This window comes from Crotalus tigris, unplaced genomic scaffold (genome assembly GCF_016545835.1).
Source record: "Crotalus tigris isolate CLP2741 ecotype Arizona unplaced genomic scaffold, ASM1654583v1 scf7180000017933.3771270, whole genome shotgun sequence".
NCBI lineage: Eukaryota > Metazoa > Chordata > Lepidosauria > Squamata > Viperidae > Crotalus > Crotalus tigris.
The window spans coordinates 1,773,029-1,792,098 of NW_024096726.1; the positions used below are offsets into that span (position 1 = coordinate 1,773,029).

Sequence of the window (19,070 nt, forward strand, 5' to 3'; positions counted from 1 at the left end):
ATCAGTTCAAAGGCACTGAGCCATGAATGTTTGTTCCAACTTCAGGGTTCAGATATTGCACAAAAAAGCATACCGGAAGGCAAAAGACAGACCTGTGGTAAGGAGAGGCATCCTTAAATACAGTGCTTGGCAGGTGGGTAGGCAATTGGAGATCATTACCTGAAGATGCTCAGCTAACATCTAAACCTGTGCTTGCAAGATAGTAGTGGGGCACTAAACCAACAAAACCAACCCCATCATTATTGTATCCTTAAGAAGAGCAAGAAAAAATAAGCAGGAACTAAGAAATGAAATTCATAGTAAAAAAAAAAACCCCTTTAAATCTGTCGAAAGAATTAAGTCCATTAGATTCAACTAGACTTCTAATAAGTGGGTGTATGATTGCACTCAATTTCATAAATTTGGGAGCCTTTGAAGTAAGCAGTCCTGTAATGAAGTCAATGGCTCTAAAAAGAAATGGCTAAAAGAGACAACAGAGAGAGGGGGTAAAGCCTACATTTTAAAGAAGGAGAAGGGGAGAAAAACACATCCAATATATGGTCTCTGTCAACAATACACTTGTGGCTACCTTTTTTTTTTAAAGAAATACAGTAAATACATTATTCTCCAGCATGATTGGATGGAGAACCCACGGATGGGTTGTCTTAATCTATCTGCTCCAATTGGACTAAGTCTGAAATTGGTAACGCCCCCTCTGTGCCAAGTGCACCCCAGTTTTAGACTTAGTCTCTTTGCTCTAAGACACATTTTGTCTTCGCTCCTGGAGCAGAAGACTGTTTAATTCTATTTAATCACTTAGCTCAGGCTATTATTATTTGTTATTTTTATTATTGATTCAGAATCGATTATATCTAGAAGAAAGATCAATCACCCCAGTCTGAAGCCTATTCAGGCTGACAGACTCACAATCCTCTCCCTCTGGGGGGGGGGAAACTTTCCCCTTCTTTATTTTCCCTCAGTTAGGGACAGCAAGATCAAACCTTCGATTTAAGTCGTTTTCACCAAGGCGCTGCTCTGACGACCTTCCGACTGCCAGCTGATCGTCAGAGGCCACGGACACCAGACTCCGACAGCCGGCACCTCGAGAAGCAGGAGTAAGCTACCAATCGCACTGAAGGCTCCACAACGTCGTCGAGCCTCGTCAAGCCCGGAGGGAGCCTTCCCAGGTCCCTCAGCCCCAGCTGAGAACAGCAGGTGAGAGTTTGGGCGTGGCCCAATCTTCGGAGCCGGGAAAGCCTATCAGGCCTTGGACGATCCCAGCGCTTTTCCAGCAGGCCTAATCACATGCCACCAGCTGCTTTAGGAGCCCAGGCGATTCACCCGAACGAGGGCTCATTGCAGCTTACGCCCTAGGCCTCAAGGCCTTCTACCAACGGCCGTTTTTTAGGGCGCGAAATTGACGGCCGCCATTTTGAATTGCCTCCCGGCGGCCATTTTGGGTGTGGCTGAAGCCCCCGGCGGCCATTTTGTATGTGGCTGAAGCCCTTGGCGGCCATTTTGGGTGTGGCTAAAGTCTTGGTGGCCATTTTGTGAGTGGCGGAAGTCACTGGCGGCCATTTTGTGTGGGACTGAAGCCTCGGCGGCCATTTTGTATGTGGCTGAAGCCCTCGGTGGCCATTTTGTGTGTGACTAAAGTCATCAGCGGCGTTTTTGTGTGTGGCTGAAGCCCCCGGAGGCCCTTTTTGTGCGTGGCTAAAGCCCTCGGCGGCCATTTTGTGTGTGGCTGGGGCCCAGACTGCCTGGAACTTTCTCCTGAAGGCAGTATTCAATCATCGGTGGCCAGCTCTTCGAGAGAGCAGTTTCAACCGGGGAGGGCCTGATCGATCCTAAGTGATCGGGGTGCCCATCAATTCCCCGCCCACCCCCCTCTTGGGCTGAAGTATCTCTGTAGACTCCCTTGGTGAAGTATAGTGCCGAGGGGGGGGCGTTTTGCCAAGACTGAGACCAGAGCAACTCATCATGGCAGAGAGAGGCAGCGAGCCGGCCAAGAGGAGTCGCCAATCAGAGGCAAGTGGAAAGAGCACTACCAAGCAAGCCCGGCCAAGCAGGGAGCCACAGAGGGAGGAAGGGTGCCAAAGACTGAGAGCGGTCTCCTCAGATCTGACAGGCACGATGGCAAGGTCTATTTTTGAGCCTCTTTCTTCACATAGTGCCTCAGCCCCAGGGGCTTGGTCTCCCCCCAGGGGAATCCCCGAGTCAGATTCAAACCTAACAGTGGCTTCAGGGAGGGGTATAACCGGTCAGGACACCTCAGGGCCCCAGGCCACACTCACCCCCACTGCAGCAGGACTTCGCTCTCCTGAAAACCAGGCCCTGAACCCGAACCTCCTCCAGTCCATGATAGCCCAGGCGGTGGCTCAATTTATGGCCTCCAACACCCTACAGCCACCCCCCCAGGCCACTCAGCATTCACAATCTCCGGATTGGATGGATGATCCCGCATCGGATTTGGAATCTACAGGAGCTAAACAATCTGGCCTGATTTTGTCTGATGATGAGGGCATCGCCCCATCCGAACCCACCCCTCCTGTCGGTCTCTTTGACCATTCCTTCTTCAATTCCCTGCTACTCAAGGCCTGCACTACTGCAAACCTCGCCCAAGAACAGGAGACCCCACCAACATCCCAGGGTCCCCATGCCATATACACTGAGCCCTCTGTCTCACAGAATCATATTCCCTGCCCTCCCCTTTTTCTAAATATAGTCCAGAAACAATGGGAGAACCTAGGATCCCCCTTAAGCCCTGGTGCGGTAGAGAGAACATTGTTCAATGTTGCTCCTTCCCTGACCTCCCTTTTGGAGATTCCTGAGATTGATGAGCCCTTGAATTCATTATTTCCCAAGTCCAACATCCCTGGGCACATAAATGAGGCACTAAGGGCAGAGGACAAGAAGATCAAGTCCGCCCTACGCAGGTCCCACCAGGCATCAGCCTGGGCAATGAGGGCGGCAACCTCCATGGCCTTCTTTGCCAGGGCTTCGGTCCTGTGGTTATGGGAGCTCCAGGACATGATCCTTCCGGACCAGCTCAGAGCCCACCAGAATCTGGGTAAGTTGGTGGCCACGTCCCAGTATCTAGCCGATGCCTCCTTACACATGGCCAGATACACTGCCCGGACCATCGCGGCAGACATTTCAGCACGAAGGCTCCTTTGGCTCAGAAACTGGCGAGCAGACACCAAGGCCAAGTGGCGTCTGGCATCTAAACCTTACACAGGTGGACATCTCTTCGGTAAGGCGCTAGAGCCATACCTAACCGAAGGTAAGGATAAACGCAAGACCTTGGTTAATACATCAAGGAGGGGAGATAGACGCTGGGGGAACTTGTCGCAGAGTAACTACAGAAGGCAGCCCTTTCGGCCAGAGCCATCCTGGGACTGGGCCCAGGCCCCTCGCCCTTCCTTTCAGAGACAGGAACGACAACAAGATCATTCAGCATACAGAGGCAGATCACAGTTCCAGACCAAGCGGTCCTTTCGAGGCTCAGGGAGCCGCTCCTTCAAGCGAGGCAAGTGAACCTGCAGCCTCACCTCCCATAGGAGGCCAGCTGGCCCTCTATTCCAGCATTTGGGCGGCCACTACTACGGATGCATGGGTGTTAGACACCGTCTCCCAAGGTCTGAGACTAGAATTTTGTTCCCATCCACCTGACAGATTCCACTCTTGTCCTATTTCAACGAACAGGACCAGAGCTGAACTTATGTCAGAGGCAATAGCCCACTTATTGCAAATACAAGCAATTGAACCAGTTCCACAAGAACAAGAAGGACGAGGGTTTTACTCAAACCTCTTCGTCATTTCCAAGACTTCAGGGGGCTGGAGGGCGATCTTGGACTTAAAAGGTCTAAACCTCTACTTGAAGTATAAAAAATTTAAGATGCAATCACTTCAATCAATCCTGGCTGGCGTCAGGCAAGGTGACTTTCTTACCTCAATAGACCTGACTGAGGCATATTTGCACATTCCCATTTTTCCTGGACACCGCAAATTCCTCAGATTCAGTTATGCCCGACGCCACTACCAGTACAGAGCCCTTCCATTTGGCCTCTCATCTGCACCGAGAGTATTTACAAAGGTACTGGCAGTGATCGCAGCCCACCTTAGACAAATTCCCATCAGAGTTCAATGCTATTTAGATGACATTCTAATTCAGTCATCATCATGGCAAAGTGCCCAAGCAGACCTCGCCCTAGCCATCACTACTATAGGCAGGTAGATTAGAGCTTGCATTTCTCTGGCATACCAGACTCAGTCACTACAAGCTCCCAGCCATATCACGGCCCATTCCACCAGGGGAGCAGCCACCACAGCAGCCTGGTCTACCCAGGCATCCATAGAGGAAGTTTGTAGGGCAGCAACATGGGCATCGCCCTCCTCCTTTGTCCGTCACTACAAGATGGATATATACGCATCTTCTACAGCTTCATTTGGCCGCAAGGTACTAGAACACGCATTAACATTGGATGGGACCCAGGCCCAATCTAATTTCCCACCCTAGGGACACAGGGCTTTGGTATGTCCCATCCGTGGGTTCTCCATCCAATCATGCTGGAGAAAGGGGCGTTGTCTTACCTGAACGCCTTTTCTCAGCATGATGATGGAGAATCCACTCCCTCCCATTAGGTCAGTTGGCCTGGTTCCCATTTTTTCAGACGCGTCGGACTAAAGTCTGGGTATCGCCTTAGTCTAAAACTGGGGTGCACTTGGCACAGAGGGGGCATTACCAATTTCAGACTTAGTCCAATTGGAGCAGATAGATTAAGACAACCCATCCGTGGACTCTCCATCATCATGCTGAGAAAAGGCGTTCAGGTAAGACAATGCCCCTTTTTTTTCACTGGAAAATCACAATAAATCAAATTATTTGACACTGTAATTTTTGGCAAGTTTTCCAGCAAATTTTCAGTCTGCCCAGCACACTAAGATAATGTCTGTATTGATGCCATAGAAATTCTATGACCACGTACTTATAAAATAGAAACCTTACATATTTAGAGGATAAAAGAAGGTCTTTCCCACTTGCAAGTTACTATTACCAATATATAAAATAAATGCCTGGATATGGAAAGTAAAATCTGAAGTCAACATTTCTTTAAAACATACAATATGTCTGTACATAGTGGACATTTTCATGTATCTCATATTTCAAAGGGATGCCTCTAGAATGAGTTGTGCTATCCATATAAATAAACAATATAACATTTACATCAGAAGTCAAAATCCTCTTCATCATAAACATATACTTTACTGTAAAATCTAAATAGCTGTGACTACCTTTTAAAATGTTCTTCATTTTATATCACTTAAATGGGCTTATATTATCAGAAAAAATTAGACTAATGTTAATAAGCATTTTCAGCTAGCACGAACTATTCTACAATCTATCTTGAGAGAGATAGTGTCCTCTAACTTCAGGATTTAACATAGATGGCAATCAAGTCCTTCCTGTCCTATGATTCTATGGAAGCTTTTCCACTTCAAAGCCTTTTTTACTGCTTCGAAACAGATCTATATATAACAACAAGGAATTTTATCATTGTTATCTACATGCTGTGGAATGGAATCATAGTCATTGCAAACTTCAAATCAGAAATTCTCAAACAGTAGCAATTTAGAGAGAAATGCTGCATTTTTCCAATGTTAATATTGTATGCTGATATATGACCACAGCTGAAGGCCTTCAGAAATTAGATTTTAAATATGATGCCAAACATTATCCCAAAGTTGGAGGCAAGATAACTCTGCTAACCTGAAGAAAAGACACCACTGTTAAAACAATAAAATATCTGGCTATACAAAAATCAACTAATTGTATCAATTAACCAACAGCTATTATGTTAAAAGTTAAATCAGAAAATAGCAACACCTTTACTTAACAAAGATATTTCTTTTTTAAGAGAAACTAATTATGGCCTTATTGGGGAAAACTTGTATATTTATATCCAAGAAAAAGATCTATTAAACTTGCTGCTTTCTTATTCATTATATTCAAGCATACAAACGTAGCCATGGTTTAATACAGGGAAAATTATTGCCCTCTGATTCTGCTGAAAGGTCTTGCTTTCATTTTGATATGTTCTCCAAATTCAAAATAATAGTTCGTGAATCTGGCTTATTTTCTTTAACCTTACCCAAGATTAACCACAAACCATCTCAAGAAAAAAATAAGCTGAATCTGGCAGAGATGGGAATCATTTATAAATAGAAGCTACTATAATTTAGTATAATAGTCAAACCAACCCACAGTACAATCTCAAAAAGATCATACATAAGGAAAGCTGCCCTAAATGATGACTCAAAATGTACCGCCCCTTCAGGACATACCATCCTATGCTGAGTTGAGATAACACTGTTCCAGTCTGAGTCTGGTTGAATTGTAGTGACTAGAGCTGGGAGCTCTTCAGAGTGAGGTTTGTTGTGCAATATGGTGTGCAGAGGCAGATGGGAAGCGACAAGTTCTTCATTGTTGTCTTCTTCTTGCTCCTGTGATGCTAAGTCCTGGGTTGTTGTTCCCTCTCCATCAGATGCAAATGGAGAGGTGGCCTGCTTGGAAGACATTCTTCTACAAAATAAGCAAAGGAAATACACAGATGCTTTTTATTAAATAGAAAGACAGGACTATAAACTTAACAAATGCATTCTGAGGCAGAGAAATGTGCAAATCATAGCCTGCTTATCACGGTGCAAAAATGACCGACTAAGAGCTTGTTGGGGCATTATTATCCCAATAAATCATACATTTTATGGCAAACTTATTGTTGAGGTAGGCTGAAGGTTAAGGCACTCTGGCATAAAAATAGCTTCTTTCTATCCTACGTAGCACCAGACTTCCCATCTGGAACAAATTCTCAATTCATGGAGAAGCCTTTAAAGTTGGCAACATTTGGGGCTCCAACAGGTCACTGGGCTCTGCGCTTCCATGACCATTTGTGCTGACTGGAAGGTGGGGAATGGAAGGATTTATATTCCTTGCAGATAGCTGGTCATTTGCATTCTTTTATAGAGTTGTTGAGGCCACTTGGAAGTTTATCTATGTCCTTGGGGTCACCTGAGTAGTGCAAATGGGTGTGGAACTTTCTTGGAACTGCTGAAAAACCCATCAGGGAAAGATTCAGCAGTTCATCTGCATTTAAAAGACAAAGGGCACTCTTTTGAAAACAGCAAAGTCCACATTTTGGACAGAGAGGACCACTGGTTTGAAAGAGGGGTCAAAGAGGACATCTGTGTCAAAATTGAACAGCCCTCAATAGAGGGGAAAGAATACGACATCATCTATCTCCAGTCTACAACACAGTTCTTTCAGCATTTCCATTTGCACTACTCAGGTGAACTGAGGACACAGACAAATTTTCAACACCTCAACGACTCTTTAAAAGAATGCAAATGACCAGCTGTCTGCAAGGAATATAAATCCTCCCATTCCTCACCATCCAGTCAGAGCTGAAGAAGTTTCTTGGATGAGAAGTGAAATGTCTTCAAAGAAAAACAAGAAAGTCCAGGTACCTCTTGAAAAAGCAGCTTTGGGATAACCATGACCTGGATGACTGAGAAACTCCACAGAGAGTCATCTTCAGAATTTTAAAGAAGTCAGGTTTCCTATCTATGTATAGATTAAAGCCGGTAGAAATTCCTGCCAGTCAGCATTAAATTGCACACACAAGATCCTATTATTCACACTGCTATTTAAGATTTCCTTTCTAAAGGGAAATTAATTGTAATATATGAATCAGCTAATGAACGCTGTCAGACAGATGTCTTCTGCAACTGTAGTAAGCTATTCTAGCCAATTTTTGAATGCTTACTTTCATTGTGGTACTTTTCTTCAAGGGTCTGAAAATCACTTTTTTTAAAAAAAAATTCTATCCATCAGAATATCAACAGTGGTTTCCAGCTCCTAGAAGAAGAGAGACAGCAATTCCAACAAGTTTTCAAATTTGATCAAGGCAGCTTGATCAATTCTTGCCATTAGTTTTATGTTGATTTTGGAAAAATAAAACATTTGTGAGTTTTGCCCCTCAAATGATGACTTAATCATCACAGTAACCTTTTTTTTTCCTAAGGAAAACATTTCCCAACCTGCCCCCAATCCAGAAGGTAGGGCCATTATAGTGTAACAAAGTCCTGGAATATTAATGCAGAAAAGTGATATAATCCTTTGTGTATCTTACTGAATGATTTATAGCTTGAATAGTTTTTCACAGTTATATAGGGTATCAATTTTTTTCTATTATTCATTTCAAACAAGAGGAATAACATTTGGAATATAATGAAGTAAAAAGAAATATTAAAAATATCTCTATAACATCTGTTAATATCTCCACTATACATTTGGTCTTAACCTTTAAACCTTTTCCACCAGAATAGAATGCTAATCAAATATAAATTATTTCAGTAAAAACTGAAATGTTGTAGAGATTATAAATTTTCTAAAATCTCAATATATATCATTTTTGCTAAAACTGTTTCAACAACTCTAGAATGAGGTCTCCACCTTAATTACTCTTTAATAATAATTGATTTCATACAATTTCCTTTAAAATGCGCAAATCAGTTAACAAGGGAAACCACATGAGCATTTTCCAAATTAGCAAATCATTAACTCAGTAGTACTGTTTCTATAGACAAATAATTACTGATTAAGGAGCCTGGAAATCTGAGACTAACAGTTAAATTTACAAATCTGACACATGCTTTCATGAATATTACAGTGAAAGAAATATCAAGTGTAAAAAATAATAATAATTAAGTTAATTCCAATTTAAACAGTAGGTTTTAATGTAGCAGACCAACTTTCACATAGGATTTAACAGCTACTATTAAATTTCTCACTATTAATGAGAAGACTCAGATTTAGTATCCTACAGTGAAAAAATAATAATGAATTATCTAATATTATTTATTTTTAAATGAAAGCATTATAGATTTCATGAATAAGTTTGCAATATATAAAAATATCAATGTATAGCAGAATAACACCTTATAAATAATTATAATGATGTTTAGGCTGACATCTTTGCCATGAGAATTAATTATAGACAGTATAAGAATATCTAAGATGCTACATTAAAAGTGACTTAAAATATAAACAACTAAGAAGCTGATTCCTGAATATTCTATACATTTCAAAACCAAAAAATAACTGTTGTCAAAGAAGAGCATGGTCTAATTGTAATATAGGTATTGCACACAGATAAGTCATAACAAATATTTAGAATCAGGGTGTAAAACATAATACTTTATTTCAAAGACAATAAACAGATTATACCCATGCCTTATTCTGCACACTGAAACTGTGAATATATTGTCAGAGATTTAACACAAAGATGCCTTTAAAACAGTTCTTTGGAAGATGATTCTATTCACTTGAGCCTTTGCAGGCATCTTCCAATTACAAACAGGACCGACGTCTTCCAGAAGGAATACATTTTGGCTGCATTTTTCAGTTTAAATTAATCATGACACAAACCCAGAAATGAAAATGTCTCATAAGAATAATTCTAACTACAAACTGCACCAATGAATAACAGTGCACAAACCTAATTATATGCAACTGTGCAGCTGCAAAAATAGGTTAAATCTGTCTAAAGCTGAGATGACTTTTTAAAGGCTGGTTTGTTAGGCAGTGTTTTCTTAAGAAAGGCCGGGCCCTCAGTCCTAATCAGCCAATAAATTATTTCCTGCAATTATATTAAATAGAAAATTATCTTCAAATTGGGAATGTTAATTGAAAATCAAAATTCAGAGTGAAGTTTAGAAATTACATGCTGAATATAATTAGCCTGGAAAGACTTCACCTGTTTCATAAACAGGCTTCGGGTAATTCCTCAAGTGACCATTCCGGGGGGGGGGGAATGAGGGGGGGGAAACACTATTCTCTCAAAAAAAAAAACAATACAGCAGATATAGCCATCATCCATCCATCTTTCCTTTCTTCCTTCTGCCATTTTTTAATTTGTTCATAAAAAGAATACCCAATGTTCATATCACCTGAGAAGTGTTAAAGACAACATAAATATGCCTTATAGACTGTGAAATTGGCTTCAACAAGAAAAAAATAATTTTATTACAGTTGAGCTTGCTATTATTACCCAGGTATGTTTATAGAATATAAGTACAGTACATTCATACCCTCTCTATTTAAAAACTTGGGAGGAAAGAAGCACTAGATCCTGAATTATTTTAGTTTCTTTACTCAACCTTCAATCTGAATTCATAACTTTTTGATCCAACCAGCAAAACTGCCCCATTCTATGAAAAAGAGAATCAGGTTATTTGAAGGACCATCTTTTCCCAGTCACATCTACTTGACCTACCAGAGCAGGGAGGAAAGCAATGCTATGGATCCCCTCTCCCTGGGAACTATATCTAGTTAGACTAAGAAGAAGGGCCTTCTCCATGGTAGCTCCCTCCCTGTGGAACATCATCCCCACAGAAATAAGATAGCCCCCCACTTAGACACTCTTTTGCTACGTCCTAAAGACCTGGTTTTGCCAATGGGCCTGGGGAACCCAGAGTGAGATGGAGCCCATCAAGTGGCTTGTCTGACTGATGGTTATCACCAGGAGATAGGGTGTTATCGCTTTTTGGTTTTTTTATATGAGATTTTTATCTTTCTAAGCTGCCCAGAGTCACTGAGAGTTCAGAACCCATATACATTTTCTTAAATAAGTAGACAGATAAAATAGATAAAATAAAAGAAATTTAATTGCAGTTCACAGGTGGATTTAGATTCTAAACTCTGGGATGAATAGACAAACAGTTATCTTTATACTCCCATTTCCATGCATTTTCACAAAAGTTATCCAAAGAGTAGTTACTTTAGTTTTTTACTAAAAGCACAAGTCTGGTTTTCATTTGTTCTGTTTCACCTTTCTTTTTCATTTTTAAAGCAGATAAAATCACTATGGGACAAAAGGTAGGATGCAAAATAATAGAATAGATGGGCCTCAATTTAAAACCACAGTTGGGATCAGAATTTGTGTTGCTAAGCAAGGTGTTTTTTAAATATGTCGTGCTGGTTTTACAATCTTTTTTGACCTGGTTATTAAGTGAATCACCGCAGTTGTTAAACAAATCACACAGTCATTAAGCGAATCCAGCTTGCTACCTTACCTTTCCTGTCAGAAGTTGGCTGTGATGGTGGCAAATGGCAATCACACGACCCAGGATGCTGCAACTGTTATAAAGACATGCTGGTTACCAAGACCCAAATTCTGATTGTGTGACCCATGGGGATGCTGCAATGGTTCTAAGTGATAGGACTTGTTATAAGTCACTTTTTTCAGTGCTGTTGTAATTTTGAATGGTTGCTAAACAAATGGTTGTAAGTGGAGAACTATTTGCAGTTATTGCTGCCATAAATAATAATCTAACACTGCTGTTACTGCTTATCCTTATTTTAATGGAAAATCTAAATAAACATGTTATGCTGTTATACTTAACGATATAACAGCATTTTCTGAAATTTAAAATACTTTAATTTCTTTATTTATTTCCCTACTTTTCTATGTTTATGTATACCTCAAGGCAGCAAACACACCTAGTATTCTTCCTATTTTTCCCACAACAACAACCGTATGAGGTGGGTTAGGCTGAGAAAGAGTGTCTGGCCCAAACTTACACAGATAGCTTTCATGCCTAAGGTGAATTCATGGTCTCCTCTTAAAGATTTCATTATCTCATTCATTATTTCATTATCTTACTTACTAATCTTTAAAGACAGTTTCTATATAACATAGAATAGCAAGATTGGAAGGGATTTTGGAGGTATTCTCATCCAACCTTCTGCTCAAGCAGGAAACATTTGAGACAAATGGTTGTCCAATCTCTTCTTATAAACTTCCAGTGTGGGAGCACCCACAACTTCTGGAGGCAAGCCGTTCCACTGGTTAATTGTTTTCATTGTCCGGAAATTTCTTCTTAGTTCCAGGTTGGAGATACCTTACTTGAGGAATACATTTTTAAAAAATCTCCAATTGACACTACTCCTTTTGCTACACTCTCAGCAGAAACTTTTCTCTGTCACCATGTCTCAAAGGTGCTTTTTAAAAAGGCAACTGGACTATGTTTTTCCTTGAGGAAGAAGACAGTTTGCTTCTCATCCAAGAAGCTTCATCAGTTCTTGGATGAGAAGCAAACATTTTCTTCCTCAAGGAAAAAACATAGTCCAGTTGTCTTTTAAAAAGGCACCTTTGAGACAACCATCACCAGAATGACTGACAGTCTCTACAAATACTCCTTCTCCATGTTTAATAAAACACAGAACACAGAACTTAAGAGACTGAGAAGAGTTACACAATACACTACAGAGATGATTCGTGCTACTTGTTTAGCAAAGCACAGCCACAAAAGCACAATCCTAAATACATTCACTTGGAACTAAGTCCCACTGAGTGCATGGGGCTTTCCTCCAGTGTGTATATTGGAGGGCAACTTGACACTGCAATTACAGAAGAGTGCTGGCCTCAGAGGAATAATATTTATGTAATAATTATGTCTTGTGCCATATTGAAAATCACACCCTTGCCTGATTATTCCCATAATATATGTATTCCTTTTCCCATTTGGTGGCTGCAGTGTATAAAATAATAAAACACTACAGAAAAGATTTACAGAAATTCCAATTTTAAGTATATTAGAAAAGGACTACAACTGGTTTCTTCTTCTTCTTGTGCCATATCCGTTATCGGACGTCCGATAACGGATATGGCACAAGAAGATCCTGTTTTTATCAGCAGCCGCACAAAAAAGTGCTGCTGAGTTTTGTCCAAAACAGTCCCTTATATTTTGAAGCCACGATGTTCTTCTTCTGCCTGGACCTCGTTTGTTCTACAACTGGTAGAACATGCTAAAAAGCATGAATACAGTTTACAATCTACATGTTCCCGTGGCATTCTAAAAAGTATTCAAGTTTTATTTATTCAACCAATCACTCACCTTCTAAGACTACTTTGATTTTATGCTACTGCTTCGTTTACCTAATTTTTTGTGTGTAACAAATTTATAATGATAGCCAGATCACTACTTTCCAGAAGTTTTGTTTTTGTTTGTTAAAAAAAAAAATAGAAAAAAAAAACCTCTGCCACTTATAACCCCTGAAAACAGAGATTTATAATGGAAGTGCTGACACAACCTAACTAAGGCTGTCTAAATGGTACTGCTATAATGCACAAAATCAAGTTCTATTATTCTAAACTCTTCTCACTTGTGGGGGTTTTCTTTCTTTAGTGTGCTCCCAGACAAACTGCTGAAGCATGAAAAATTTAAATGCAATCAAATCGATCCAATTCCACTTTCTTTGAACAAGCGTCTATAGTGATACAGTCATAAAAGGAGAAGCATTCAATTTGTTTGATACCCCTTTTAAAAAAAAATCATTTCAACATATTGCATAGCAGACGCATATGAGGAAATCATGGTGACTGCATTAAGTAGCTTTAGAACAATACACATTCAAAAATATAGAGGAAAGATTGAAAGATATAAAGAAGCTACAGTGTTACAGTACATAAACACATGCTATGGTACTCTGAGAGTTCCCACCATCATCACATCAAAGATAATTTTGATTTTGTGAACCTATTGTCACTAAACAAAATCTCCATATAAATATTTATCATTTAGATGTTCCCAAAATTAATCAATACAAGCTAAAGATAAAATCTGCTAACCCAAACTTCTGCAAAGTAGTTTGCATATTGATCCTTTTGCAAAAAAAAGTATGCTGATAGAAAGTTTTTATCTAAGTCTTGTGATTTCAAGGGGTAGCATTCCTAGATGACATCTGACATTATTTCAAGAGAAAGTCATTTATGTACCACTCAGATGCATTTATCCCATTAGAATTAAACAGATACCAAAGATAAAGCAAAATTCACAATGCAAGTAATAGGTGGATAACAGTACATTTCTATAAATATCTGTTGCTTCTTTTGGAAGTGGACCACTCTGCAGTATACAGATGCCACAGCTTTTAGCTCCAAACTGGGATTTTAAAGGTGCAGTCTACTGTTTCGCCCACCAAAGGCTGGAAGCTACATTAATTCAACCCATTTCTACAAATCCAAGGAAACATGCTAATATGCAATAATAATCTGCTCATACTTTTTGCCATATATCTTGGAGAGATGCTCAGCATTTCATATTTCTTCAATTGTGATTCAGTTTGCTCTCCCTTCTAGTTATCTTGTTCCAGTCCAGATCTCAGGTCTTAATATTTTCATTATTGTTCCTCATTTACATTCTAACCAAGAAGTTCAGTCTTCTTCTATTCATAGGATTCCCCCTTGAAAGAACAGAATTTGTGTACTGATATTACTACCAAACACTTTTTCTTCTAAGATATTTTACAATCTCTTGTAAGTGCCATTTTATACATTGACAGTGCAATCTATCCTATTAATGGAGTATGCCCAGGTATTGTGAATTGTATTGCAGCATAAATTTACTAAATGTAGTAAATACAACTTGTGGCATATAAACTTTAAGCACCAATCCTGAATCTAGCTCTGACTTCAGCCTCCATTGTGCTATACTTCAGGGTGCAGATAAGATTATTGCTCTTTTTGCTCCCCTTTGTCTTATAATAAAAGGACCAAAACAAAAACAAAAATGCCATGAAAGAGATTTTTTTAAAACCCAGCTCTATTCTTCACTGTGTTGTTTTGCTACTTGCTCCACAAAAGGAAGATTATGATATCCACCGTTCAAAAATGTGTTTTGAGCACCTGCATACTGAATGATAACAGTTGTCTACACTTCTGCTCCATGTATAGATTTAGGCCACAGTTATTATCAATGGATGTAGCTTCATTTCTTTCAATGAATCAGCACTCATTTTTCTCCAGCTCCACAAACAGTCAGAGAAATGATTTACTACACCTGCACCATAGAAGAATACCAATTTCCAGAAAACATGGCTTAATTAGAATGGGGAAAATGGAATCTTAATCTTAGTGCCAGATTATTTGGAGTTATTTCCCTGCCAAACATTCTGTAGCCATAATTCAGACACATAATTAATTGCTGAAGTAATGCTGTAATCCATCTGATATTTAAGAACAAACAGTTACTTCCTAAAATTATAATGTATAATATCCAATTAAAAGGGACATGCATGACAGGAATGAGACAGCATAGGAGTAATCAACAGTGAGATTTGCATTGTGATACAATTCCTGAATGGAAAACTACAGTATGATGTGTTGTGCAGCTGTTTGTACAATGCCCATTGGCATCTACATATTGAACTGCATTTCTTAAAAACAAAAGAAAATTACATGATAAAATGCTTATATATATATATTCACTGAGGTCTATAAGAATTAGGCATCATAAAAAGAACTACCAATAACCGTAAATTAGAACTTCCATTTTAATTTTTCTGGACAAAAGATACATAAAAACATGAGAAAATAATAAAGCAATATTATACACATTCCAGAATTCATTAGGAATTATTCCAGAATTATAACTCCTAATTATATGTTTTAGTAATTTATTTGAGGTTTTACCTCTCCATCATTCAGGCTATCTTATAAATTAAAAATTAAAAAATCAAAATTGTGGAAGCAGGCAAAGATGAGAAACCCCAAACAAACTCCTCAGCTAAATCAACACACACATAATATGTAGTTAAATAATTAAAATGATATAATTACAATAAATATGGGGCAAACTATTCCATATTAGAACTGGCAGGAATTACTTAATAAATATTAGACAACATCAACTTTTAAATAATGTCTTGAATCTATATCAAAATAACATATACAATCATTCACATATATTGAGCCGTGGTGGTGCAGTGATTAGAATGCATTATTGCAGGCTAATTCTGCTGACTGCCAGCAGTTTCTATCTCTAGGTTGACTCAGCCTTCCATCCTTCCAAGGTTGATAAAATGAGGACCCAGACTGTTGGGGGAAATATGCCGACTCTGTAAACCACTTAGAATGGGCTGTAAAGCACTGTGAAGTGGCATACAAGTTTAAGTGTTATATGTATATGTATATGTATATGTATATGTATATGTATGTGTGTGTGTGTGTGTGTGTGTGTAAGTATGTATGTGTGTGTGTGTGTGTATGGAATGCACAAGGAGATGCAAGTCACAACCGTAAGGATTCCGCCTCTCTCCTTTTAAGGAAGATTGCATACCCCCAAGTAATGAGCGAATACACAAACAACAGTGAAGGGACAGCCCCCTCGGGAAAAGGGGTCAGCAATCAATTTGTGGGCGCCACGAATTCTGGAGAGGGTGTTAAAATCACCCCCATTGAAGAGAAAATAGAAAGGGGAGTTAATAAAGTGATACGAAGGATCGGGAAACAGGATGATGTAAACACAATGGAATCTTGGGCTACAGAGACAAACAATGAGGATATAGTTTTGAAAGAGGATCATAAACAGAGAAACAGGGGGACGAGAAGAGAAATAGGGAGTACTAAGAAGGAGGATGAGGAGAATAAACAACATAAACACAGACAGTGCACATCTAATTACGTGGAATTAAGGAGTCCCCCCAACTCACAGTTATGCAAAGAAGGGAGGAAGAGCTGCAGTACCAGCACAAGTAAGGAAAGTGAGGAAATTACAGCTTGCAACACAGAAACTACGATCAAAACGCAGGTGGATTGGCTGGGACCCATGACAAGGTCAAGAAGCCGGGCGCAAAGAATGCCACATTTATAAATAGCTTCTCCCATCGACTGGAGACTACCCTGATGATGCTGGCAGATGCCAGCGAAAGCTTGGTTTTATTCTGGTTTTATTAAAACTTTTTATAGTTTTATAACTTCCTGGTGTTCGTATATTTTATTGTTTAATATGAGTCTACCCAGGAATCACTGTTTTGTTTTTAATATTCTTAATAATATATATATATATATATATATATATATATATATATATATATATATATATTCTGAAGTTTTCAGGCTATTTGTATGTACCGTATATGCCGGCGTACAAGGTGACCCGGCGTATAAGATGACCCCCATCTTTGGTGCCGAGTCGCATTCCTAGAACGTCGTCTTATACGCCGGAAACTACCAGTATTTCTGGCGTATAAGACGACTCGGCGTATAAGACGACTCTCATCTTTGGTGCCAATTTTAACGCTTGCGGTAGTCGCCTTATACGCTGGCATATACGGTAGGTCTTTGATTATTCGGGTTTTCTCCCACATCAAATTGGAAGTGTCTTAGCGATGTTTCGACAAAGTCTCATTCGTCATCTTCAGGCTGGTGTTTTCAGCTTCGCGCTTTAGGAGCAATGTGTGATCATAGCTGTTTCTTCCTGGCAGTTAAAAGGAAGAAACAGCTACGATAACACATTGCTCCTAGAAGCACGAAGCCAAAAACACCAGCCTGAAGATGACAAATGAGACTTTGTCGAAACGTCGCCAAGACACTTCCAATTTGACGCGGGAGAAAACCTGAATAACCAAAGACCTACATATATATATGTATATATATGTTTAAAATAAAATAAAATGAGCACCAGGGTAGTATATATATGTGTGGATTGGGGAAAAAGAGGAAGGGGAAATGCAAACCACCATGCAAACCTGAGGGGGAAAGTGGATCAAGGGATGAGAACAACCAGGGAGATAGGGAGTTTGCCCCACCTATCCTAGAATCCAAGAAAAAAAAGACAAGCGATGACATACATGTAGATAAGGAGTGCAGGAAGAAACAGATCACCGGAATGCAATCTACCCAATTAGGTCTGATAACAAGATCAAGGAGCCGGGCGCAGACTTTAGCTTGCTTATAAGAGACTCTCTCACTTTCTAGTGTTTTAAGCCCTGATGATGCCGCCAGGTGACGGTGAAAGCTTGGCGTTTTTTAATTAAACTTTTATAGGTTTTACTACCCTGGTGCTCATTTTATTTTATTTTAAACATGAATATACCCAGGGTTCATATTTTTAATGTTATTACTCACATATATATATATAGTTAATAACGCTAAAAATATGAACCCTGGGAATATTCATATCTAAAATAAAATGAACACCAAGGTACTAATTAAAACTATAAAAGTTTAATTTAAAAACGCCAAGCTTTCGCCGTCACCTGCCGGCATCATCAGGGCTGGGCCGCCAGGGTGTGAGAGAGTCATTTTATAGGCAAGCCGGAGTCTGCACCCGGCTCCTTGATCTCGTCACCGGGCCCAATTGGAAGAAACAAACCACCGGAGCACAATTTAACCAATTGGGCCCGGTGACGAGATCAAGGAGCCGGGTGCAGACTCCGGATTGCCTATAAAATGACTCTCTCACACCCTGGCGGCCCAGCCCTGATGATGCCGGCAGGTGACGGCGAAAGCTTGGCGTTTTTAAATTAAACTTTTATACTTTTAATTAGTACCTTGGTGTTCATTTTATTTTATATATATATATATATATATATATATATATATATATATATATATATATATATATATATATATATATATATTCACACCAATAATATCAGTAAAAACATGATTCCTGGGTATATTTATATCACAAAGATTTAAACAAAACACGAGCACCAGGAAGAATTCAATACTAGAAAAAAAAAATTAATAAATACCGAGCTTTCGTTGGAAACTACCAACATCGTCAGGGTTCAGTGAAAATATATATATATATATATATATATATATATATATATATATATATATATATATATATATATATATTTCATTTTTATGTTTCAGTGAAGAGAGGGACTGTTTCGGTGAAGAGAGACATTTCCCTGATAGGCATTACATACTTGGGGCTAAAATGGATATGAGACACAGAAACCCACTAATGTTTTGAATGAAAGCACCTGTAACCATAAGAGGTATCACAATGACTACTGGCAGAATTATAAAATGCATACAACAAAATATCTGAAGATTAATTGGATTGTATAGTAAAATGGTAAAATCATTTGTCCTAGATAATTCCTCTGCTTGCTTGTATAAGCAATATCCTCTCAACCATTATTGAATTGGTGTGATGTTACAGAAGATTCCCAACCTTTCTAACAATTGAGGAGGAAGACTAAAGGACATCACATTAAAAAAGACTGTGAG

The 19,070-nt window shown here is 39.3% G+C and overlaps 1 protein-coding gene across 14 annotated transcripts in view; it reads right to left on the reverse strand.

The window, feature by feature from the left end:
• SOX6 (SRY-box transcription factor 6) overlaps positions 1 to 19,070 on the reverse strand; it is a 480,950-nt gene that overhangs the window by 274,911 nt on the left and 186,969 nt on the right. For 11 of the 14 annotated variants that reach the window (XM_039344591.1, XM_039344594.1, XM_039344588.1 and 8 more), the window contains one exon: positions 6,325 to 6,562. The exons of 2 other annotated variants lie outside the window; for them this stretch is intronic. In XM_039344591.1, the coding sequence (XP_039200525.1) occupies positions 6,325 to 6,558 (234 nt within the window). In that variant the 5' untranslated portion in view covers positions 6,559 to 6,562. Of the gene's footprint in view, positions 1 to 6,324; positions 6,563 to 11,112; positions 11,177 to 19,070 lie in introns of all 14 variants that reach the window. One more of the 14 variants, XM_039344597.1, reaches the window with a different exon arrangement.